We start from the raw sequence: 25,881 nt of genomic DNA on the forward strand, positions 1-25,881 counted from the left end.
TTAGGAAGCACTTCCTCGTGGAAAGGGTAATTAGACACTGGAATGGACTGCCCAGGGAGGTGGGGAGTTGCTGTCCCTGAAGGTGTTTAAGGAAAGATTGGACATGTCACTTAGTGACATAGTCTAGTTGATGTGGTGGTGTAAGGTCGTAGGCTGAATTTGATGATCTCAGAGGTCTATTCCAGCCTCAATAATTCTGTGAAAGTGAGATTCACAATTCCTTACTCATGTGACTCAGCACCTCTGAGGTCCGTCTGGATCAACAGAAAAGATATCAAATATGCTGCCTTTGGGTTTTAGGCCACATAGCTAAATACCTAAGGAGTTTGATTTTGTAGATAAATCACAGTTGGAGCTGTGCAATACAGGTAGTTAATCTACTTTTCTGTCTTATTTTATGCAAGTGTAAATATCTTAAGACCTTGCTGCAAACCTGCAGTTGTGACATGAAATTATATTTTCCTAACACAGCCTAGAATTGACATGTCAACAGAAATTTCTGTTCAAAAAAATTACTTCTGACTGGTAGACCGTGAGACCAAAATAGAAATGTACTTGAGGAGAGGGAATAAAAGATCAGTGAAAGCTTAGAAGGATAACTACAAGAGCTATATACCAGAATCTGAAAGTTAAAAAGCACCTCCTGACTAGTACCATTTTCTGATGTTTAGTTCAGTATTACATGAATTAAGAAGCTATCAGTGAAGTTCTCTAAATTCTTAGACACTAAGAAATTATTAAATGTGAAAGTACACACAGAGCAAATCTTACATCTCAAATATATAAGCTCAAGTGAAGAGATTTACCTCAGATGAATAGAAACAAGGCAGATTTTGAGCCTTTCTTATTTCCCTTTAGAAAATGCTGAGCAAATTACATTATTCTCATAACACCTGGAAGTTTTTACTTTGATTTTTTACCATGCAAAGTTACTTACTGTGGGCACTCATTAGGCTGGGAAAGCAGTATACTAGTTTTTTTTTTCCAAACTGTAGGCAGGAGAGTTACATTACAGATAACAATTAACTAGACTGCTTGGCATCATAATCCCTATTTATTTTTCCTAAGACTTCCTCCTGGCCATCCCTCTGACCTCATCCAAGCACAGTGCATAACTGAGCACCACTGCCTGTGGCTGAACACAGCTCAGCTACACCTAAGAAACTGTCACTGTGAGCTACTCCCTAGTCCTCCTTTCTCCATCCTTCTGCAAGGTACGGAAGGAGGTATGTATCAGTCACACCATTCTCCCTCTCAAAAGGCAATTTTAGTAACGTAATTACTGCATTGCTATCTGCCTTAAATCTTATTATATAGATTAATTCAGCCTTTCAATTTAATTGGGAGATAACTAAGCATCTAATGCAGCCCGTTTTGAACTGCAAGGGCAAGTTTAAATAACCAGATGAAAGGGCCTTCTATGCAAGATTCCTCACATCAGTACTAGGTGTGCTCTTCTCAATCATACTTCCAAATGATGCAGCTGAAGGTGAAATTCTGTTTCTTCTGACACCAAAACTCTCTGCTGCCATCAGTAATCCTGAAGCTGCATATGACCTACTCAGATTCTCAGCTGAAATGCTTTATGACACAACCTTGCTTTCTTCTAACAGTCACTTGTCCCCAAATTTTATTCTATGAATGACTTTGGAATGGTCACTCTCCAAAGGCCACATCCAAAAAAGAAAAAAAACAGTACCAGCATGCCCAAAAACTTCAATCCAGAACTTCTGGGTCATGAATTTAGCCCACTGCTTTCAGGGATGATACCAAAACTGCTGGTTGGAGCAGAATATCATAAACACCATGGAGCATCCTCCAGCACAAACCAATCTCTCCTTTCCCTTAAGTCCCACAAGTGGAAACATATTTCATTGATAAACTCAAGTATTTATGTGCTTGAATTATTAAAAATAACATTAGGACTCTTACAAGCAGTTGGGGAGTTTAGCTGCATTAGTCAAAGATTAAGAGGAACACTGTGTTCAGATTATGACAATGAAGCAACTACCTTTTCATTTCTACTGCACAAAAATCACTATATTGTTGCACAGGAATTTGCAGGTGCTCCTACTAATACTAGAATAAAAGTAAATAAGAAATATTTCAGATCTATAAACACATAAAGCTGCCTTCTTTACCTTCCTACCTGCAAAGGCAGCTCTGGAGAGTGGAAAAATATCAACTTCCTGTAAGCAGAATCTAAGATCTTGTACATGAACACCAGGGTTTTTTTATTATAATGTGCAATGCTTGAATTGGAAACAAATGTGAAATCATTTTGTCAGCTGGTGGCATCGGCTTCATTTTCAAGGTTGAACAATGACAGTTTTGACTAGCCTATGATGGAGAAGCAAGTACTTCTCATCCTAGATGAGAAGCTTGTGTCAGAGTAATTTTGGAAAAAAATACAGTTCAGAGGAATAAGTACTGTAGACAAAAAAAAATCAAACCAAAACAAACCCAAAGCCAACTGTTTAGACCTGCTCATCAATATGGATATCAGAAACAGTACACGCATAAACACATGCTTGTAAAGGATGCAAATACTTTCCTCCTGAGACAACTATTGACATACCTTTTAATACTAAGCAGCATATTGTATAAAGCAAACAAGATACAAAATATGTAGATACAACCAGATTTTGATGGCAATGGGTTTGTCTGCCTCATGGGTGATGGCCACGCAGTAAAACAAAGAGAACCAGGACCAGGATGGTGATGCTGGTAAGCAGGGAGGCAGGGAGCACAGAGAGAGAGAGCAGGAAGTCCCCCATGCCTTTTTATAGACCTTTAGACAGGCAGGGGCAGTGGGCTAACCATGAATCACCTGGTGGTGTTCAGACCCACCCCTGGGGAGGGGTCAAGATCACCTAGAGCCAGGTTCAAGGTCACTCCCCCTGGAGGGTTAACCCTGTACACTTGCCAATCCTCCAAACTCACCTTGCATGTAAGGCATTCTCTGGGATAAAGTAGAGGAGTGGATAGAAGGTGGAAGGGTGATTGGGAACCCCTCCTGGGGACTCTGATTTCTGGGAGGGGTATTGTGTTTCTGTATTACTTTTAACTTGCATGTTTCTGTATATAGCTGTATCTAGTTGTAATATATTGTAAATAACTGCTTGTATATTGTGCTAAGCTGTGAATATAAAGCTTGACTTCCATCTGGCTGAGTCTAGTCTGGGTGATTTCCTAAGAGTAGGGGGGTGGATAACTCCCAAACCATCACAGTGATACAGAAAAACACTAAGATAAGTGACAGACACATCCTCCCCAGGAAAATTACTTTTCTTTTGACTATTTTTAGTTTCCTTTTTGTGAAGAGTACAAGAGCAATGCACTGCATGGAGGCACTGACAACAAGTAGTGAGGCAGATAGGTCTCTGGAAAACTGCTCTCAAGTGCTAGTGGCAGCAAGACAGCCTGAAAACATCTGGCTAAAGTCCTAAGAAGAACATTGCAAGTCTGAATCACAGAGTGAAAAGGTTAACAAGGGTTTGCCTGGACTGTCAAGTCCTATCAGAGCCACACTTGCACTCTTACAATGTACAAAACATGTCCTTTTAAAAACATCATAAAATATTTCTGCTTGCCAGGGAAGGACCTAATACAATAGAACAATACAATAAATAAAACCCACTAAACTAAACTGAAATAAACTAAACTAATAAGCAAATAAAATTAGGCTACCTAGTTTATAATGAAAATGCATCCACACTTCATGGTTGACTGCAAACACTTAACTTTCAGCCCTACTCACATGATTAAGTGTCAGATATAACAGAACATGTGATTATCAGACTGTACTCAACACTCATTTCTAGGTAGTTTATTGGCATTGCCACTTCTGCCTCAGCTTGTATGAAAAAAGGGCAATCTCATAGAAACCCTCTACTGCATTTTTGTTGTTGATACTGTTTTCCAGTTAATAATCCAGCCCTATAATACAAGGAGCAAAAGTGCATGCCATGTTGAACTAATTTCCTGAACAAATTCTTAGATCTTTGCAATTCAGTTGAATGTGCCAAATGGATAAAGTCTATTTGGGTTTTCTCAAGCGTGTGCATTTCAGACCTGCCACCAAGTGAGGGTAATCAATACCTATAATAAGCAAATATGTCATTCATTGTTTCAGTAATACACTTCTATCTTCTAATAATAAAGATGTGAGTAACAAACAGCCATTTTAGATTTCAGAGCAGAGGAATTACATTAAGTGCAATTACAATTTACTTTCTTCATCTCTCTGCTAGCAGAAACTGAGCCAAATGAGCACCAGGCACTGGAGAAGGGAGGCTTTACATTTGGCATACCAAAAGCCATAGCACAGATCTGAGGAACAAGAACAAAGGGTGCTGGGAGCCAGGTGGTAACAACTCCAGGATGTATTCCTCCTCAACATCCCAAATCCAAGCCCTTGGCAAACAACAACTCTCTGCAGCCAGCAAGCCATACCCACAGCAGTTGTTCCCAGCCCCTCGGGTGTCTGGTGTGATGACCTGGGGCAGCTTGACAGGGTCAGGGCTTTCCCCATTTCCCTGGACAGGCTCTGCAACTGTGGATCAGCTGACAGAGCAGAAGTTACCCATGTATCCCATGGCCAACAGCCTCCAAAATAAGGATCTGGTTATCATAATATAATAATAATGCAATAAATAAATCAATATAATAATGACATTGCCTTAAGATGGAATTAACCATATGCTTTTCAAAATCTGAAGCTATTCCCTTCATTAATGGCATCAACTTCCTGATTAAATTAATGGGAATTACAACACACAACATGTTTCCACGTGCTTAGCTATTAGTTCTCTTTTTTTTCTTACAACAGCATTCCATACTAAATGTTGACAGCAGGAGGAGTTGCCAAGACATAGTATCTGTCGTAAGATGAGAGACTGTCATCTACCTTCCTTGTGACTAGTCCTAACCCCAATGCAGCAGTGCAAACATTTCCATTTCTCAAATGGCCACTGGTATTGAAGCAGCTTCAAATAACCACAGACACTGCATGCTGGTTTGAACTAACAGAGCATCACAAATTGATAAAGATTATCATAGAATGGTTGGAAGGGACCTCAGAGATTATCTACTTCAACCTCCCCACCATGGACAGGGACATGCCCAACCAGATTCAGCAGCTCAAGACCTCATCCAAACTAGTGTTAGAAACACCTCCAAGGAGGGAGCATCCACAAACACTCTGGGCAATCTATTCCAGAGTCTCACCACCCTTATACTGAAGAACTTTCTAAAATCTAGTCTAAACCTACTCTCCCTCAGCTTAAAACCATTCCCCCTTGTTCTGCTGCTAGATACTCTTATGAAAAGTCCTTCTCCAGCTTTCATGTAGGCTCCCTTCAGGTATTGAAAGGCAGTTATAAGATCCCCTGGAGTATATTCTTCTCTAGGCCAAAACAATCCCATCTCCCTCAGCCTATCCTCGTAGCAGAGGTATTCTAGCACTCAGAGCATCTCTGTGGCCCTCCTCTGGACTCGGTCCAGCAGTTCCATTCCAACAGATTAGCCATGGATTTTGTACAATTACGCAGTTAAAATTGTTTTGCTATTCCAGTACTACTTTTACATCACTGTAAGTCTTCAGTTAAATGTAATTTTTTCCAGGGCCAAGAAACATGAGCTTTTAATCATCATCCTATAGCCTCAGTGATGGATCAGAAGCAAAATAAGATTATTTGTTTCAGTTCAACAACCATGGAATGACACTTTGCAGAGCAAAGTACAAGAAAATGAGAAATACATTATTCCTTATTTGCAAAAGAAGAAGTGAAAGCTTATTGTGATGGGCAAACACTGGGAGAGGTTTTGTTAGTGTATACCACTGCTGGTACGGTTTACAGATATCAGTAGAAGTTATACAACAAACAGCAATGTTCTGCTTTGCAGCATAAAAGAAATGCTAACAGAAGCATGTTTGGAAAACAGGAGCCTCTGGTAATTTCTAAAGTCAACCATGCCCGAGTCAATGAACTGAAAAAGAGTGTGAGAAGGAATGATACATCCCAATCACACCATTTTGTAAAAACTTCACTTGGAGATTGCTTTTTTTTCAAGTATACAGATACAGCTGTATGTATTTTCACCCATACACACAACTTCTCTCGCCCTGCTTATTCCTATTTTCAATACTTCATCTCATATTTGCTTCTTCCTCCTATGTCTTAGGAAAATGCTGAACTCTAATTCACCACCTTTTCTGAATATCCAACACCACCCCAGCATCAACACAACGAAACTCAGAAGGGATCACTCACAAGCTCAAGCACGCACCCCTTTCACCAGCTCTATTGCCAGACACACAAGTGGCTTGTGCTTATGAGACAGACTGGTACAGTGTCAGAATGATTGTCCCAGGTTGAGACAATAGGGTTAAAAATCTTCTGGGGACTAGAAGATTGTTATTCAATCCCATTAATTCTGCTATCTTGTTATAAACTCACAACAAGGTCAGTTTGCTCTCCTTTCCTCCTCCTCCTGCCCTGTGTATGTGTGGCAGGAGCCACTTTATTTGGAACATGTAAGCAGTAGGCCTCTTTGGATGGCAGATGTGTCAAGGGGTGAGGATTAGAGCACTGGGGAGTGTAGATTTAGTTTTTGGGATGGGAAAAATTCAGTGGGGTTTGCTATGGATGAGGCAATTGCTTTATAATGTCTCTCTCTGTATTTTCTCTCTCTAAATATAATTCTGCACTTTCTCTCCAGTTTGAGAGTTTAATTTCTGTTGGCTCTCTTTAAAAAGCCACAACAATGATTTACATGAGCCCTTTGTTTAGCTCATTTTACTGCCTGAATGGTTTCTAGGCAAAATCACATCCAAATCAGACTCTGCCATTATAAATTGAGGGACAACTGTTCTACTGCATTGAAAAATGTGACAGTATACCAATTACTTGAAGTAGTTCATTGTAAGTCCCAACTAGTTTCACGTGACTGCAATAGGTACTTCAGATGAAGCTGATATGAGTACTTCTTATGAAAGCATCAACATGTTAGGTGTAAAACAGAGGTGCAGAAAATGTACTCCAGCTGCAAGAGCAAGCACCTTACAGACCAGGTTGGAAGAGACCTCCAAGATCATCCAGTTCAACGTAGCACCCAGCCCTATCCAATCAACTAGACCATGGCACTAACTGCCTCATCCAGGCTTTTCTTGTACACCTCCAGGGATGGTGACTCCACCACCTCCCTGGGCAGCCCATTCCAATGCCAATCACTCTCTCTGTGAAGAACTTCCTCCTAACATCCAGCCTATACTTCCCCCAGCACAACTTGAGACTGTGTCCCCTTGTTCTATTTCACAACAGACACAATATCTTCCAACAGTCACTGAGCTGTTGCAAAGTTTGTATGAATCAATGCTCTCTTCATGTTTAGGATATAAAACAATGAAGAAAAATTATGCAAATCTTCACTACAAATCATAATATAATAGAGGCTCAAACATCAGTGATGGCTCAAATACAAGATGCAACCTCAAAACTTACATTCTCACATTAACTGCTGTATTTTCTGATACGATATTTGCAATTATGCAAAACAGCTTCCTACCCAAATTCTCCTCTCTTCACTTTGTAGGGACAAGGAAGATTTATTCATTTTCCCCTGTCTCTAACAGCTTGTATGTTTTATTCTTCTAGACATGAGAGTTTCCATCCACTAAGCAAATTAACTTCTAACAAACAAGTAAAAATTAATTTCTTCTTTGCTTTGAGTTCTGTGCAACCAGTTATCTTCCATAAACCTGGAAGAGACACTGGGTCAGTGTCATGAACTGACATTTTTAAAGTACTGTGGGACTGGCCAGCCTGATCTAGGGTAGGGTGTCCCTGCCCAAGGCAGAGGGGTTGACACTAGATGATCCTTGTGGACCCTTCTAACCTTGACTGATTCTATGATTCCACTGGTGCAAATGCTGAACTCCTATTAACACTAGGAGTTTAATTTTCATTTATTTGGACAGCAACAAAACTGAATTAAGTAACAAAGGTAAAAATTCCAAGCAGACAGCAATAAATGAGGTGGACAGGAAAACCAGTCAACTTTTGAAAATCCAAGCTCAAAGAGAGTCCTGGGGGGCAGTGATTTAGGGGAAGAGCCACAGCAGCCAGTTTCCCACTCTGGTAGGAGGCCAGTATCCAAAGAAAAGGGAGACCTGGATGGCCCTTCAGCAACAGCATTTGTAGCCCAGTGTCTTTTCACCACTGCTGAGTGGATGCACTCGCCTTACTCACCCAGGCCATGCTCTGTCTCCCATTTCCAGAGCAGCAATTCAGTGCCCTTCAAATTCCTCTTGTGATCACTGCTGTCACAAGATCCTTATATGTGCTTGAGGCTTCACTGAACTCAAATACCAACAGTACCACCATACCCTGACAGTGGTGCTGGCATTACACAGGCAGCTACACTAAATTTAGTGCTACACAGGGAATTACTTTAAAGGAAGACATATGTAGCCACACTACACTTTAATGGACAAAAAAACCTAAAACAAACACTCACAAGTCACAGTAGTAAAGCAGACCTGCAGATAGTCTATTTTTTAATCTTACCTCGTTTGCATGTTATCCCATGACACACTTTCATAAAATGTGGCATTAAAATCTTCCAGTAAAATAACAGTTAAGCTCTGCTTGCATGCCCCACAGGAGTCACACAAAGCCCAAAGCGTGGGAATCAAAAAAGGGAGTCAGCTAAATGTGATAAACGATGTATCGCTGGAGCGCATCCCTGTGTACCCTTGATGCAGTAAGACTGTTAGAAACATACTAGACATATTGCCTTGTGTAACATTTGCATGGAAGCAACATAACTTAGAACAAAGAACTGAAAGTAGTCTGTGCCAGGATAGCCAACACCTCACTATTACCTCACTGTTATCCAATGAGAATGTTAAAACCAGTATTTTACCCAATCACTCTATTCCATAACACGTGGAATTACCGCAACTTGTAGCACGGCATATAGAAAAGATTGCTGCTATAGTAATAAAAGGCTTTGGCTTCAGCTTCAGCTATTGTGTTTACTTATTCTTGTGTCACTGTTATTTTGTCCGTCACTAATTAATATATAGAGCGACACCAAAGCACTCACTAATGCATATAAATGACTCCTTGATGATTGCACAGATGCTCGATTGTGCATCTGCACTGATGATGTGGTCATTTTGAAAAGCCCTTTCCCAATCTGTTACTGTTACCAGTTTCTAGGTTCCTGGCTTGGGGAGTAAGCTTCATCATCAAATGGCTTACTGATAATAGCCTCGTGTTCAGCCTGTTAGGAATAAAATGCATGATACTGCTGCCTCACTTTGAGGAACAGTTGCACATAAAGCAGTTGGAGAACTGACAGTAGTATTTAGATAGATGATAAACACAGCTATTTAATACACTTTAGAGCTTGCACTTAAGTTCTTCTACACAAGTCATGTGGCTTTTAACAGCAGATAAATTTTCCCCTCCAACATGGTTCCAACCACTCCAACCATACTGCCTGTGAGCACTAATCATGGAGTAATCTACATCAGTCAATACTCCTTGCTAAATGGTTTACAAAGAATGAATAATAAAAGTGTACTACAGGATTCCTCATTGGTATAGAGTTTGCATCTAGTTTCAATCATTTGCTATCAAAAATAGCAAGAGCTAATCCAGAGTGCAATTTTTTTCTCTCTCTAGTCAGAAAAGAGATTTGGATTTTTACTGCTTACACATACAGGGTTGAATGCAAGAGTTGTCAAAAACTCACCTGGCTGCTAGATCAAGGTTGATAATCACAAACAACACAAAGACATCATGGGGACTTTAAACTGTATCACATATCACTGCTGTTTTCACATGACTCTATTTGTGTACAATGATTTACCACAACCTGGGAGCCCAAAATATCCTCTGTAACAAACAAAGCTGCAACAATACAGAAGAATCTTACAGGAAACCATGGTACTGACCATCTCAGCCAAGTGAAAACCAAAATACTTTCATTTTTAATGCATCTTTTTGCCTAGCCTCAAAATTACAAAAGCTGTTAAATATATACCAGATGCTGCAAGCTGCAGAGAAAAACTCAATGCATATTTAAAAGATGAAAGATTAAAAAAAAATACAACTTTACTTTAAACTATTTTTAAATACAGTGCTTCTAGAAAGCATGAGAGGCATTCTGTGGTGTATTCTGAAGATGGGAAATAGTATTTATGCTGGCAGAGTTCAGACTTTTGCACTCAGGTTATCGAATAATCTTCCTTTGTTGACTTTTCTGCTACTCTAAAACCTCCATTACAACCCTCCCAGCTTCATACATGCAGGAGCTTCTGAAACAACATATGAACAAATGCTTCACAATAAATCTTTTCCACAACATTTCATCATTCAACTAATTTTGAAGAGGAAGAAGAAACTTGTTGACACTTTAATAATTATTCATTTACTCATGCTGGAAAAGTCAACATTTTCACAAGTACAATCACTGCAAAAGGAGAAAATGGTACATTACAGTTGCTTCTGGTCATTTTGAAACTTCCCCTGCTTTACCCCCACTAAGCTGTATCACTAACTGTGAGTGCTGAATGCAGATGCCACGTTACAGCAGCTGGGTAACTCACAACTTACTGCTTCCTATGTGTTCATTGCTATGTCTGGCAGAACCATTTAAACAGCAATGGGCATCAAAAAGTTTTTAAGGAGATGCTATGAAACAAGCAGGCTGAGAGATGTCCTACAGCTAGTTGGCACAAGGGAGACCAATGTGAAAGGGTGCCAGCTTCCACAGAGGGCATAGCTCATAGCTATGGTCCATCTTGATAATGAAGGAGATAGGCACATAGAAAGGAAAGAGAAAGGGAGTAGAGCAGCACCATCCTTGTGCAGTGAAATATCCTCAGCCCTCCAGTGTTCACTCAATGAACAAGCAGAAACTGGTCTCAGGCAGAAGAACTGAACTCCATCTCAAACTTCTGTCAGAAAAAAAGTTGAGAATACGGATATTTTGCGGAGGATAGGAATTATTTGCAAATCAACTGAACTTTGAGCACAGCTAAATTAAGTAATCAGATGCTAAATAAAAATTGTCTCGGAATAATTACGCTCCTACTTCAAAGAGAAGGGAACATTATTATTTGAACATATATGCAGACTGGATGAGGCACTCAGTGCCATGGTCTAGTCGACTGGCTAGGGCTGGGTGCTAGGTTGGACTGGATGATCTTGGAGGTCTCTTCCAACCTGGTTGATTCTACGATTCCATATTCTTATATTCTATATAAGGATTGTTCATACAGTAACATTCCAGCCACAGAAGTATTACCACTTGTAAACATTAACTGCAAGCATGAATAGCTATGGCAAACAGCCCCAAAGTAAACTGGCAATTATCTTGTGAATCTTTTAAAATTTCAAATTCTGTTACTTTATGCTGTGCCTGTTGATTACAACCTGAAACTTGGGGTTGCGTTAGGTGTGGGGTTTTTTTTCTGTTAACTAAAAATGAGTCAGTCATAGGACAACTTTTGTTCAAAACTAAACATGCCTACCCAAACATAGATATACATGTTCTTCTCAGAGATTTTTTTTCTCCTTTTTCTAGGGGCCATGCAGCAGCAGTCTCTCCAGCCAATTAAAACAAAGATTTTAAATGGCATTTGGCAAACATGCAACTTTTTGAGGTTATACAGAAGTGACAGTATAAAGAATAAAGACACAGAGTATGAACCACAGCCAAGTAGCATCTCTGGTAATCAATAGCTAACTAACTTTTTGTAAGAATCTGTGCTAGTTTGAAGCTAGCTAAAATGTTTTGGTAAGAAGGATTACATCACAAGCTGTGAAAGAGAAACAGTAGTGATGCCTGCTTCACTCAGAGGCTTGCTGATATATATAAAAACAAGAGTATAAACATAGATAAGGTATTTGATTTAAGGCACTGCCTAAGCTCTGGGCTGCATTTTTTTTCCCCTCTCTAACCTCACCTTCCATCTCTCTGATTAATCCACTTGCTTCCTAACCTCCCTGGACAACCCTCCATTCTTCCTTGGGGCACAAGGCAACGTCTGGGGTAAGGCTGAGGGGTGGGAGAAGGTGGAAGGGTGGTTGGGAGCCCCTCTTGGGGACTCAGGTTTCTGGGAGGGCTGTTGTGTTTCTATATTATCATTTACCTTGTATATTTCTGTCTATAACTGTATATACTGTAAGTATCTACTTGTATATTGTGCTAAGCTGTAAATATAAGCTTCATTCCAATTTCCAGAGCCTGATGAGCTTAGTCTGGGTGATTTCCAAAGTAGGGGGGGCGGGGAACACCCAAACCACCACAGAATTGCCCATGAACTTAAAATCACCTTGAAGCTCACAAATGTCCTGTAAGACTGTTTGTACTATCAAATCTATCTAATAAGAGCAAAGTGCATGGTGACCACTGTCAAATTAATTGTTCAATCAAGACTCAGTAAGTAAAAGGCATTTGCTCTGTTATGCTCCATTGCTCACAGTTACATCTTTGATAACTGCCTCATAGGAGTTTATGGATCCCACATGACCCCTGTTGAAACTCAATTGACTTCTTCTCTGCAGATTCTATTAGAATTGGTCCCTGCATCACTGCCTACAATAATCAAGAATCTGATTTATGTGCAAGCATTTTGTTTTAGTCTAACTCAATATAACATAAAATAGAGGAGGTTATTAGATGGTTGTTTAAAGAAGAAAAAAAATTCAAGTCAACTGCATTGGTTTAAACTGTCTGGTCCCACTAGGAGGGACAAGAGCCACGGAATGGGGGTATAGAGCTATCCTCCTCCCAGTGACATAGAGCAACAGAGCAAGTTGGATCAGATATTCTACACCATGCTTACATCACTCTCAGGAAAGTTCTAGGAGAGATAAGAGTTAATAATAATAACTCCCTGGAGAAAGCTGCAGGGGTGAGTTCACAGACATTTTGTTGTTCCTGATTGTGAACTCACGTTTCCAGCAGCAGTAAACAAGCCATGTGCACATCAAGGGCAGACTTGACTTCATCTGTATATGCCTGAAATAAAAGTCATTTATTTCCCCCAGTCAGAACGATAGCAAGGACTCATTGCAAGATAAAGCCAAAACACCTGCTCTACTGAAAGCTACTAAAACTAGAAGCAGTTCAAAGCTGAAAAAAGGTTTCTAAAATCCTTTCTGGTCATAGAATGGGGCACTCAGAGAGACATGGAGGAAAGCACAGCTTGGGCTGACATTACTAAATCCTCAGCCACTGGTTAAACACTCTCTTAAGGCAAAAACTGTACACAATGAGCTTAGGCATACATTATAGTTTGTAGCTAAGTTATTATCTGCAACAGACTGGTAACTATTCATTAGCTTCTGAGCAGAAGAGACAACTGGCAAGCTATTTCATGCTTCGGGGAATTTACAGCAAAAGGGAGAGAGGTAAACACAGTGCAGGTGACTTTGTATCTGGAAAATAAAATTAGTATGTGTAAGTGTAATTACCTTCTGGCTATAAAATGGATTGACACTGAGATGTCCCAATAACTGCAGTTTTTAAAACTGATACTGAACCCTTCAGTGCTATTAAGCAGAATAGCAAGCATAATATCATAATTCCATTAAAAACAAAAAGCTATTAGTACATTTTAGTAGAAATTAATTTTATCATTAAAACCTATGCAAACATGTGAGAATGAGTCCCAAATACATGCTTCACACGTAGCCCCAACCACAGGGGTCATAAGAGTACACGTAGAGAGTTACAGCTTATAAGGCTCCACAGGGGAAGGTTTAAAGAACACATAAGAAAACTTAAAATTAGTAAGTCTACAGTAGAGTTGCTCTGAACAGACATATTCCCAAAGTCACAACTCCCAAGGCAATATCTAGAGGACAAGGAGCTTGGCTCCATAATTATTTCTGAAGCACTTGGGAGTTCTGCACTTTATTTCATCTGCCTCAAAGCAACTTATTAAGGGAAGGAACTCTGCAGAAGTGACCAGAGCTTTTCAGACCACACATTAAGGCACTAACTACATAAAATAGTGTTCAGTCAAAATTACTGTGAAAGTGAAAAAGGCTTTATAAGTCTCACACTATTATTATGCCTGATCTGTCGCTTTTTCTAGTGCTCATCAGCACAACTAATCTACTGTCTCAGCCACAGAAAGGTATATTCTTCATTTAAGAGAAACTATTTTGTTTATTTGGGGGAATAAAACCAAAACTATGGGCTTTATAGAAAAATAAAAACAGTAATAAAAAGGCTAAACATGTATAATACTATAATAGATGTTATGAAGGATACAACAAATGTCACTGCTATGTTTTGTATCTAATATCACATATATTTTTTCTCCCCTGCAAAAAAAAAACCTTCTGATAAATCTATCAGCCCATGTTGAGTTCCATACAGTATCTCAAGAAATTCTTTCCACAGCTGTTGCATCTGTTGCACAACAACGTAAGACAGCTCTAATGTAAGTGGATAAAATTTGTGAACAGTTGAATGGCCAGTATCATTTGTCAAAATAATATAGAAACTTATGAATGTAAATCTCTGAAGGGGTTTTCTGTGCCAATTATTTTTTTTCTTTTTTAATTTTGAGTTTGGTTTTGCTTCTTCAGAAATCCAGACTAACTTTTAGTGGTTAAGACTACTTTGTGTCAATGCAGCACAGAAATCAAACAAGCTATGCAAGATAAAGTTCTACATCAATAATCCCCTAAATTCAAGTAAGACCAAACAGAGTTTTATCAAGCTAATAACTCAGCTGAAGGCAGCTAGTAGCCAAGATGACAAACAAGGGATTACAGTTTAAATTAGCATAGGAATTACTGGTGTTCAACCAAATGTGCCAAGACAACCCTACAATCATTGGAATGCCCTTGGGAGGAATTCAAAGCTTTGCCTTGGCCTCTAAACAAAATCTCCCATTCAGTGCTGACGCACACTGTGAGAGTTACAATCGCAGGAATTAAGCACAGATCCTGAAATAACTGAAATCAGTAACAAAAATAAAGTCAGAAAAGTCAAGATACTGCTACATAACCAAGACAGCAGACAAAGAGGGAGTATTTTCTTTGTGGTAAGAAACAACTGAAAATGTTTGCAGAATATGACTGAAATATAACCATGTAAGGCCCAGGGCTACAAGGTGGAAAAAGTTCTCCTTCACAATAACAAGCCAGTCAGTGTTAAGTTCTTAAAAGCCCTGTTTCTCCTGCAGATACCACTAAATGCCAGTTTATCTCTCTGCACCAATATATCATAGCAAATACACAAATACAGCATATACACAAAAGGAGAGCAGGAGGAGCAAGGATTCAAGGGAAAGGTAAGAATACTGCTCTTTCAGTATGTCATAGCTAACACATCAGGTGGGCTGTCTTGCAGACCTATATCCCTTTTCAAGATATGAACAGATGGGATGGAGTGACATGCGAAAGAGACTGTGAGCCTCACCCATATAATTGTGAGTAATTAAAAACAGATGTTCTGAAGAAGAGCACAAGTTCTTCAAGGGAGGACAGCATCATCCCATACACCACACAGAAAGAAGTACATAATGGCTTTTCAGTGCAGCCACAGTGGAAGCAACCACCAACAATTAATGAATTCTGCTGCCCATGGACATGATATAATTAATAATTCTTACAGAATTTAAAGAATAAATTCCACTACACAGTGTAAAACTTAAACGTTTAAAATTAAAAACTTCACATGAAAATCATAGAATCAAGCAGGTTGGAAGAGACCTCCAAGATCATCCAGTCCAACCTAGCACCCAGCCCTAGCCAGCCAATTAGACCATGGCACTAAGTGCCTCATCCAGGCTTTTCTTGTACACCTCCAAGGACAGTGACTCCACCACCTCCCTGGGCAGCCCATTCCAATGCCAATCACTCTCTCTGTCAACAACTTCCTCCTAACATCCAGCATAGACTTCCCCCGGCACTTGAGGCTGTCCCCCCTTGTTCTGTTGCTGGTTGCCTGGCAGAAGAGACCAACCCCCACCTGGCTACAGCCTCTCTTCAGGTAGTTGTAGGCACCAATGAGGTCCCTCCTGAGCCTCCTCTTCTCCAGGCTAAACACCCCCAGCTCCCTCAGCCTCTCCTCATAGGGTTTGTGCTCCAGGCCCCTCAACAGCTTCGTCACCCTTCTCTGGACACATTCCAGCATCTCAACATCTCTCTTGAATTGAGTGGCCCAGAACTGGACACAGGACTCAAGGTGTGGCCTGACCAGTGCTGAGTACAGGGCATATATATAAAAATTAGTTTACATATTAAAAAAAACACTCAACAATTGAATGCAGTTTATTTCTGTATTGTTCTTATCTGAAACTTCTGAGAGAAATGAGAGGAAATCTACATGGCTCATAATAATCAGTTTTCCAGAAAAGAGAGAGGTGATGGAAGCCTCTGGGGATCACTGGCAATTAGCTTTATTCACCATCTTCACCTTTGTCCATCAAAATGGAAAATACAATGAAATTCTGTCATGGTAGGTCTGATAGCCCCAAATAGGCTTATTACATGTTCCAGCTTGCCCAGGCATGTTTTTCAGCTGTCCTTCCTTCTGTTTTGGGGAGAAGCACCTGCAGGACAGAACCTGGCACCATTGAGTCTAAGGACCCTGGCTCACGCAGACTTCTTGTTTTGGTCCTGTGGTAAACAAGGTACACATGCTTAGCTGGTGCTTGCCTTGTGCAAGGCCTATGCTTTTCCCAAATTTGGGTAAAGCAAGCCTATGGTCAAGCTTGGCTGCCATTCTGAGGTAAAGAGGGGATGTTAGTCCTTCTAGTGGTAAGCACCAACTATATGCATATTTATTTATTAATATATTACATAATTATTATATAGGTTTATATTAAATATAAAATATGTATTTTTATATTTTCCAACAACAATAATATTTAATTGAGACAAGACTAAGCAGCACTACGGCACTCAAACAGCTTTTCTCTCTGAATCTAACCAGCAAACCCTGTCACAGTCATCCTTACCCTGATCAGGTACCTCAGACTCTCACTGTAAAGACACATCCAGAGTCACAGAGAAAGTGAGCACTATATTAAGCCTTGGACCACAAATCCCGGTGAGAGCATACTGCCTCTCATCAGGCAGTCCAAAATAAGATACTCTGCACATCCTTACCCATCTTCTGCTTCATCTAGCAATTCTTGCACAGCCAAAAACCGCATCCAATAACACTTATTATTAAAAGATGGGAGACAAAATATAGAACTACACTTTACAATATAAAGTCTGAAACCTTAATTACAGATATAATAAGACTGCTAAAAAGCTAAATCCATGTCAAGGCTTCTTACGTGCTCCTGTACTGCCACCTAAAGGTCAAAGTGAAAAGCAGGAACAATAGAAGACAATAGGACTTTCAGCACTGTTTTTTTTCTGGCTTTGTTCTAAGATCACACAAAACGTCTCTAGTGCACTGCTTTGGATTTAGAGTGTGTCAAGCACCAGCCTGGCCCCTGGCCAGGGCCAGCTCTCCTCTGTGTCACATGGTGGAAAGAGCAGTGGATGGAACAGGCAAAGGGGCTCCCACCTATTGACAGAACATTTTACTCTAATGCTAACCACATATTTACAGCAGAACTGAGAATCCCATCGGGCTACAGACAGAGCAGAACCCTGCTGTTAGAAGACAATTTAATTGAAGGCAACTTAGACGCCCTCCCATTCCAAAAACAGCATCTGTGCAGGCTTCCATGTGCTCTCTGGCAGCAGAAATGGCCTCTGGATCTATCTATTGCTCTCTAAAGGGCAGTTTGTGAGAAGTTTGGCACTGGAATTGGCTGCCCAGAGGGGTGGTGGAGTCACTGTCCCTGCAGGTGTTCAAGAAAGGTATGGACATAGCACTTGGGGACATGGTTTAATGGCCATGGTAGCATGGTTGATGGCTGGACTTGACGATCTTAGAGGGCTTTTCCAACCCAAACAATTCTATTATCCTCTAGACAGCACTAATAAGTGAGATGAATATATAGATACAGGTATCACTTGCTAATTTAACAGTTAAAGTTTACTGAATGAGAATCCATTGCCTTTCATTAAATGACTTGAGGCTGAGGGAGCTGGGATTGTTTAGCCTGGAGAAGAGGAGGCTCAGGGGTGACCTTATTGCTGTCTACAACTACCTGAGGGGAGGTTGTGGCCAGGAGGAGGTTGCTCTCTTCTCTCAGGTGGCCAGCACCAGAACGAGAGGACACAGCCTCAGGCTGCGCCAGGGGAGATTTAGGCTTGAGGTGAGGAGAAAGTTCTTCACTGAGAGAGTCATTGGACACTGGAATGGGCTGCCCGGGGAGGTGGTGGAGTCGACGTCCCTGGGGCATTTCAAGGCAAGGTTGGACGTGGCACTTGGTGCCATGGTCTGGCCTTGAGCTCTGTGGTAAAGGGTTGGACTTGATGATCTGTGAGGTCTCTTCCAACCCTGATGATACTGTGACTAAAAAGGTCAGTCTCAACCTACAAGCTCTGTATTGCCACAATACATTTTGCAATAGAAACTAAACTAGGAAGCTTCACTTCCTTATTGGTATCACTACTCAAAAAAAAAAAAGATAAACTCCCAAAATGCATACATTTCCATGATGTATAAGCCTGTAACACCACTATTATTTCCAACAAACCTTGCCCTGGTTATACTTCTAACACTTCAGATTAATTCCCATTCCACTTGTTGCTGCCTCAGCCTGTCTTCGGAAGTCTGCAGCCTCTCTCATCTTTAAAGGTACAAGCAGTCACCGTGCCAAAGGACTCTGTCAGCAGCCAGACTTCACAGATATATTAGCTAAAGACACTTCTAAGTCTCATTTTTTATATTGAGCGTGTTTTAGTTACAAACTCTTCCCTGGGAAAAGTGAGGATCACATTATCATTTCTCTAAACAGAAGCTGAGATGCCCAGTAAAGGCACGAAGCAAAACCACTCAGAATCTTCAATTAAACATCAGATTAAATACTTCCACGGGGGGAGGGGAAGCTACTCAAGTTCTTAAGTTTCGTAATTAAAAGACCTTTGTGTTATCTACCATGTTTAGATGTTTCAAGTACTAAGAGATCTCCTGCAAATGGATCACAATCAGTCTTGATGGGAAATTACTGAAGGGTAGAAAACAGTTCTGGTTGCTTGTTTATAAACACGGGCGGCTCCTGTGGGTTTGTCAGTTTTCGCTTGTAAGAACTGTGTGGGAGAGGCATTTTTTCAAGGCACGTCTCAAAACCTCCTGACACAGAAGAAACTCGTCCAGGTGGCAGGAAACTCAACCACCTCACGCTGCCCATGTGATGAGGACTAACGACCTAGCTGCTGTCGCCACCTCTATGAATGTTGACATCAGAGCGTTAAGCAGTAGGCTACAATGTCACGGCCATGTGGATGGTGGCTGTGCGGACACAGGGAGCGAGAACTTTACCCTCACCCCAACTGCCAGCTTCGGGTGAGGCCAAGCCAATCACAGTGTTCAACACAGCCCCGTTCGCCCCACCGCCGCCGCCGCCGCATTTGGCCACTCTCATGTCCCACTCGGCTGAGGAAGACCTCGAAGGGGAGGCCGGCGCCTGCAACCGCCGCCCTGCCGGCGAAGCACCGAGCCGCCGCCACTACCGACTCCCGCCACCGGCCCGCAGCGGGCAGCCCAAGCTTCCGGCGCCCGGAGGAGACGGCCTGTTAGAAAAGCCTCTTCAAGCAAACACCCACACTAAAAACACCAAAAAGAAGCGGCGCACGGCAGAGCTGGCGGCAGCTGCCCACCCCGGCCTACAGCACACGGCCACCGAGACCCTACGAACCCCCTCCCCGCGGCGCCCCCGGCCCAGCCCCACGGCGCGGCCCCGCCTCAGCGGAAGGGGAGGTGCTGGCCGGGCGGGACCTGCGAGGAAGGAGCCTGCGCCGTCCGAGCCGCTGCCACCTACCTTTGTAGGCAGTGCTCGCACACGGTGCCCAGCTGCGCCTTGCAGACAACGTAGGCGAAGGGCTGGGCTCGGTAGAGCAGTTGGCCGGGCAGCACAGGACGGCGGGCGCGGAGGCCGCTGCCCTTGCCCGGGCTGGAGAACCGCTCCAGCGCCAGGGCTGCCGGCTCCATCTTCCCGCGCGCGCCGCCACAGGAGGGGCGCGGGGCCGCCCCCCCCTCAACCCCCCCCGCCGCCACGTGATGCGGCGCTGCCGGCGCCATCTTAACTCCGGGCACCGCGAGGGCTGCTGTGGCTCTGACCAAGGCAGGTCTGTCGCCCGCACTGAGCCTGCGGGGCAGAGCGCGGTCCCTGGGCAGAGGAGGGCTTACTCCTAAGCACAAGAAGGACATAGATTTGGAGCGGGACCAGAGGAGGGCCACAGAAATGACAGAAGGCTGGAACGCTTCTCCTGCGACTGAATGCTCAGAGCCTTGGGCTTGTCCAGCACAGAGCAGGAAAGGCTCTGGGAAGACCTTGCTGCGTTCTGTCAGTATTTAAAGTGGGGCTAGAAGAACGATGAGGACAGCGTTTTCAGTAGGGCCTGTTGCAGTACAGGTGCAGTGGTTTTGTATTATAAAAGGGTTGACTTAGCCTAGGAAGGATGAATATTTTTACAGTCAGGGTGGTGTAAAACACTGGCGCAGGTTGCCCAGAGAGGTGGTGGCCCTGCTGCCCCTTGAACCATTCAAGGTCAGGTTGGAGCAAGCTGATAGAGTTGAAATGCCTCTGGTCACTGCCAGGGACTTGGACTAGACAGTTAAAGCACCCTTCCAACAGAAAGCATTCCATGATTTTGTGCTGCTATTAGTAACATGTTTCCTTTAACACATCACAAAGTGATGCTAAATGAAGTGGCTGTATGCTTCTCGGGAGCATGTTGGGGTTCTTTTTCATATACTTTGTGGGTTAATTTGTTTGTTTCTAAAGGGAATGAGGCAAGGAGAGAATGTCTAATCATGAACCTTAATTGCAGCATTGCAGATGCTTCAGACACTCCTCTCGCAGCTTTCATCCCTCAGAAGAAATGCAAAGCAATAGGAAGTTTAAGTGGTCTCATTAGACTTGTCTAGCACCATTACTGCTTCATTGCCATACAGACCCAGTCTCAACAAGGAAGTAGAAACACAAAAATGAAAGTGGCATGAAGACACATGGAATTGGAGGGACCTCCAGAGATGAAGTCCAAACCCCTTGCCAAAGCATGATAACCTAAGGGCAGTCTGCACAGGAAAGCATCCAGGTGGGTTTTAAAACTGCTCAGAGAAAGAGACTTCCATAACCTTTCTGGGCAGCCTATTCCAGTGCTCTGTCACTCTCGTCATAAAGTGCATCTTTGTATTGAGATGGAACTAACTTTGTTCTAGTTTGTACCTGTTGTTTCTTGTCCTATCACTGGGCACCACTGCAAAGAGACTAGCACCTTCATCTTGACACCATGAATGCAGCAAGTCTACTGTATCCTTGGATATACTGCAGAGGGAAGATCATGCTCATTTTGTACTGACACTCAAGGATTTGTCAGCAACTTTTCACTGATGAGACTCTGAAACTAATGTGAAGGAGTTGGAACTTGGGCAAGGGCTTCATTGTATGTAAACCCATTTGTTGCAGTTTCAGTTTATGATCAAAGTACTAAAATATTAGTAATAAATTATTAGTATTAAAGTATCAAAGGATTAGTTCACAAAGGAAGAGATAATGATTCTCTCCAAAACATCCCAAACAGGACATTTTGCTTATGAGCTAGCATAAAATAGCTGGATGTATTTCTGGATCTCATAGTGATGTGAACAGAAAGAAGTATGGCTGGGCTCAAAGGTGTACAGCACCCAAGTTCACCCAGTGTGTATCAGTAGGAATGCACCCCATGCTTGACTGCTTTTTAGCAGAGCCATCAATTAAAGGCACGTGATAAAAGGGGAAAAGCAGAACACTTACACAATTAACTAAGAGCACCACTCTGAAATTGTGATGCTCAAAGCCCATGAGATAATAAATGCTTACCATAGGGGTCTATATAGTTTTCATTCACTGATGAGATTACACATGCGATGCGGGCTAAATATGCTAAACTACAGATAGACTTGGTTTGGCTTTCCTTATTATGCCTGCAGAGGGAGTTAAAGCTCGTGTTTTGGAAACGTGTTGAGTCACCCTGTCGAAGAACAGAGATCTAACAGTTCTGCAGACTTACTGAGTTTTGTTCTCAATAATGATTATTTCAGACTGCAACTGTTTTCCGTCTGAGTTGCAACAGGGAACTCAGAAATAGCAATATGCAAATTCAAAACGCTGCTTTTGGGAAGAACCGAGGAACATCGAGCCACAGGATTCCCACAGGAAAAATGTTACTTTTTGTTTCACCTAAATGCTGGTTTGGGTAATTCATTACCAACAGAACTGCCTGTCAGAAAGTTATGCATGTAGTTATGCTTAACTTTAGTTCTAACATTTTTTTTAAGTGTCCAATTACATTGACATTGTGAGATACTCAAGAATTATCCTTGGCAGTCACTAAAATATTAAACAACTACCTCTGGATTTGGCTGGTATGCTTTTCCCTTTCACCTACTTAATCTTCTGCATTTCCCTTTCACCTACTTAATCTTCTGCATTTCCCTGTTAATTCTGGTTTACTGATTTTCTAAGCAGGCATTGCTCAAAACCTGTAACATAAGCAAACTCAGCAATAACACAGAATCACAGAATTAACCAAGTTGGAAAAGACAGGTTAGTATCTGTCTCTTGGGTGCATTAACTTAAGAGATGAATGGTCAAATATACAAAATGCATGATCTGCAAAAAATACACTAAAGGAAGGGCTAATATTAATACACAATACAAGGTGTAGCTTTCACTATTTTCTCACTTGTCCAAGTCAGGTTTTCTCACTTGTTCAACACAACAAAATCTCACCAAGTAAAAAAATCTGTCCAATGGAATGACAGTCTTTACACACACACACACAGAGCTTAGCATTAAGTTGTGCATTGAAATAAACCAGAGAAGCCCAAGAACAACTTCTGGCTGACATTGCATGTGAAATGGTATGAGAATATACTTGCAGTAACAGAAGCTTTTCTAGTACAGGTAAGCTCTTAAACACAGCATAAACTATTTAATTGATGTGGCATTGAATATTTTGACATCCATGGGAGGCTGGAAAGCTGATTCTTGATATCTGCAGCTATAGTTTGTAGAACAGTCTGCCCATAAAGCCCATTCACCACAGTCTTTAAGGAATGATCAACTGAACATCCAACTCAGATGCTTTTTGAAATGTTGGTCTGAACTTTCTGAAAAAACATGGTATTATGGTTATATAGTTCCAGTAAATTGTCATTTATCCCTTGACCATATTTAGTTCAATTAATCTGTGTTATTATTATGGGATTTTTATATGACTGAGTCATCCACTGCCCCATACTGGTCATACTTCCCAACAGCTATTTGAAATGCATGACACACACCGAGCAGAAGCAGCTGTCAAAGTATGTGGTGGAGGCACTTTTGTGGGAATTACCACTTAATTGTGCCTGTTGCTGCTGAATTAGTCATACTTCCTTACTGCTAGTAGATGAGGCACCACAGCATCTCTGATGTGCATCAAGACAGCATGTTTTAGAGCATGCACTCACAGAAAGAACTGCAGTAATGAAATAATCCCAATTCTGTTCTTCAATCATAAACATGCAATATCCATTCCCACGACAATGGCACAAACCTGAATTTTTCTGGGTGCAAAATACAGCTCAAAACACAAAATGGTAAATTTTGGATTAATACAAAATCTGTAACAGCACAGAATAGCTATCAGTTAATTAAAAGCTTGTAAACATAGAGAGGTCTTTTATGAACACATAGGAACTTCTTGATGAGATCTTTAATGTTGCTGTGCTCATTAAAAGTTGACTATAGTAAAAACCTCACTGCAGATTATTTTTAAGCACAAATTCATAATAAATTTCACTCACATTAATGTAGATTCTACCTGTTGGTTTTTTACTATGAACTTTACCTAAAGTTTCTTTTCTACTTTTTTTTTTTCCTACTGATAGGACAGGGGGTAATGGCTTTAAACTGAAATAAGGTATATTTAGATTAGATGTAAGGAGTAAGCTCTGCACTGTGAGAGTGATGAGACACTGGAACAAGTCATCCAGAGAAGTTGTAGCTGCTCCCTCCCTGGAATTGTTTCACGTCAGGTTGGATGGAGGTTTGAGCAACCTAGTGACTCTGCCAGTGGCAAGGGAGGTGGAACTAGGTATCCGGATGGCCCCTTCCACCCCAAACCATTCTATGATTCTGCAGTTTTGAGTCTTCTCTGCCTTGAACACATTAATTTTTTTCTGAAATTTGCCAGTGTAATTTCTTAGCCGTTTGCATACTGGGGTGTCTTAGCCCTGGGATGAGCTAAATCAAGTCAGAAGTCTTGCTTGCATGAGGAGTAACTGACCCATTTGGTGTATCTTAACTACCCTGAATTTCCCTTGGGCTTTGTATGCTTACTGTGTGTTGTGTTCTATCAGCTGCGGACAGCCAGTGTCTATTTTTAGCAGTGACATCTTAAAACAACAGACATAATGACAACTGCAATAGATACAGTGTAGTGAAGTCACTTGGTGTTTCCATTTTCTCAATGTTTATAGAAGAAAGGCACACTTTGCTAATTAAAGGCTTGCAAAGCTTAGAGTTCTCAATCTACAGGCCCATAGCTTGTGTTTAGCCTGTCACAACTAGTAATTCAGCACATTTCTCAGGAAACCTCATGTCCTGCCTGCCACATTTACACATCTTAAACTACATCACACAGTCTGTTTCTCAAGTTTCATGTTGACGTTTCTATCAACATTACTGCCTGCAAGATTAAGCTGTCATTAAAATGACCAACAAGTCTAATAGCCAGTATATACACATTCCATCTTAACAACCTCTCATCACATTGCCTACTGTGTTAATCATGGTTATGAATCCTTCACTAGGTCAAACGACTACCAACTATAATATCCAATTTGACCAATCTCCTAATTCCAAGTGGCAAAATTTCTCATTAACTAGGTATCACAAAGACCAAGTTTCTTTCTGTTTGTATTTGCTATGATTGTAATAAAACAGTAAAGTTTAGGTAACTCTATCACCATAATTTTCTTTTACAGGCAGATGGATGGCACAAACGATGATGGCCAGGCCATTAGAAAAGACTTAGCACCTCTGAACTTCCAATTGATGTACAATCTTGATATATTAGTGCTTTAATATGGCATGCCAAGAGCCATTTTCTGGGCAGCTTTCTAAGAAACAGTATTTTGGGAGTGGGAGAAACGCTTAAGAGTTCTATTTGATAGGTGTGTCATATGTGGCTCAAGTTTTAGAGGTTCATTAAATCGGTCTTGTGGGGGAAAACAAAAGAAAAAAAGGAACCACAGTCCCAGAGTCTGGATAAAAATGAAAGGAATATGCTATGCTCTAGATCATCTAGTAACTGTGTTGTATGTGTGGTGCAACAGTAATCTCATCCAAGAACAGTAATCTCATCCCAGATCACAGACTGAAAGACAGCACAACAGGAAGAAATAAACCTGCCCTAAACCTTGCAGCTAATTAGTGCACATTTTAAAATCTATTACTTTCTATCTTAGATATAAATAGTGGCATAACACACAATTGTAAAAACAAAAGGTAATTGTCCAACATTCTCAAACCTTGGTGCTAATTCTGAAATACTTTTTATTACTTACTGTATCTGACACAGTAACTCGCTGATTAGCACACTTTCAGAAGTAGGAAACTTTACTACTCACCATGATATAAAAGCAATTCCTGTAAACTTTTTCATCTCAAAATGAACATGAAGATCTTCTCTTCTGAAAAGGTCTACCATTTAAAACTCTGAGTGAATTTGCAATAGC

General features: G+C 41.3%; 1 protein-coding gene and 1 long non-coding RNA gene across 2 annotated transcripts in view; one reads left to right on the forward strand and one right to left on the reverse strand.

Moving 5' to 3' along the window:
* The window catches only part of SMYD3 (SET and MYND domain containing 3), a 308,385-nt gene extending 288,247 nt beyond the window's left edge, over positions 1 to 20,138 (reverse strand). The window contains exon 1 of the mRNA XM_064158682.1: positions 19,934 to 20,138. Coding sequence (XP_064014752.1) covers positions 19,934 to 20,103 — 170 coding nt within the window. The 5' untranslated portion in view covers positions 20,104 to 20,138. The remainder of the gene's footprint in view (positions 1 to 19,933) is intronic.
* Positions 20,044 to 21,645, forward strand: LOC135183549 (uncharacterized). Its single transcript, XR_010305598.1, has 2 exons — positions 20,044 to 20,527; positions 20,946 to 21,645. It is a non-coding gene; the product is annotated as an uncharacterized LOC135183549 (long non-coding RNA).
* The last annotated feature ends 4,236 nt before the right edge of the window (positions 21,646 to 25,881 follow it).

The sequence above is a fragment of the Pogoniulus pusillus genome, chromosome 18 (genome assembly GCF_015220805.1).
Source record: "Pogoniulus pusillus isolate bPogPus1 chromosome 18, bPogPus1.pri, whole genome shotgun sequence".
NCBI lineage: Eukaryota > Metazoa > Chordata > Aves > Piciformes > Lybiidae > Pogoniulus > Pogoniulus pusillus.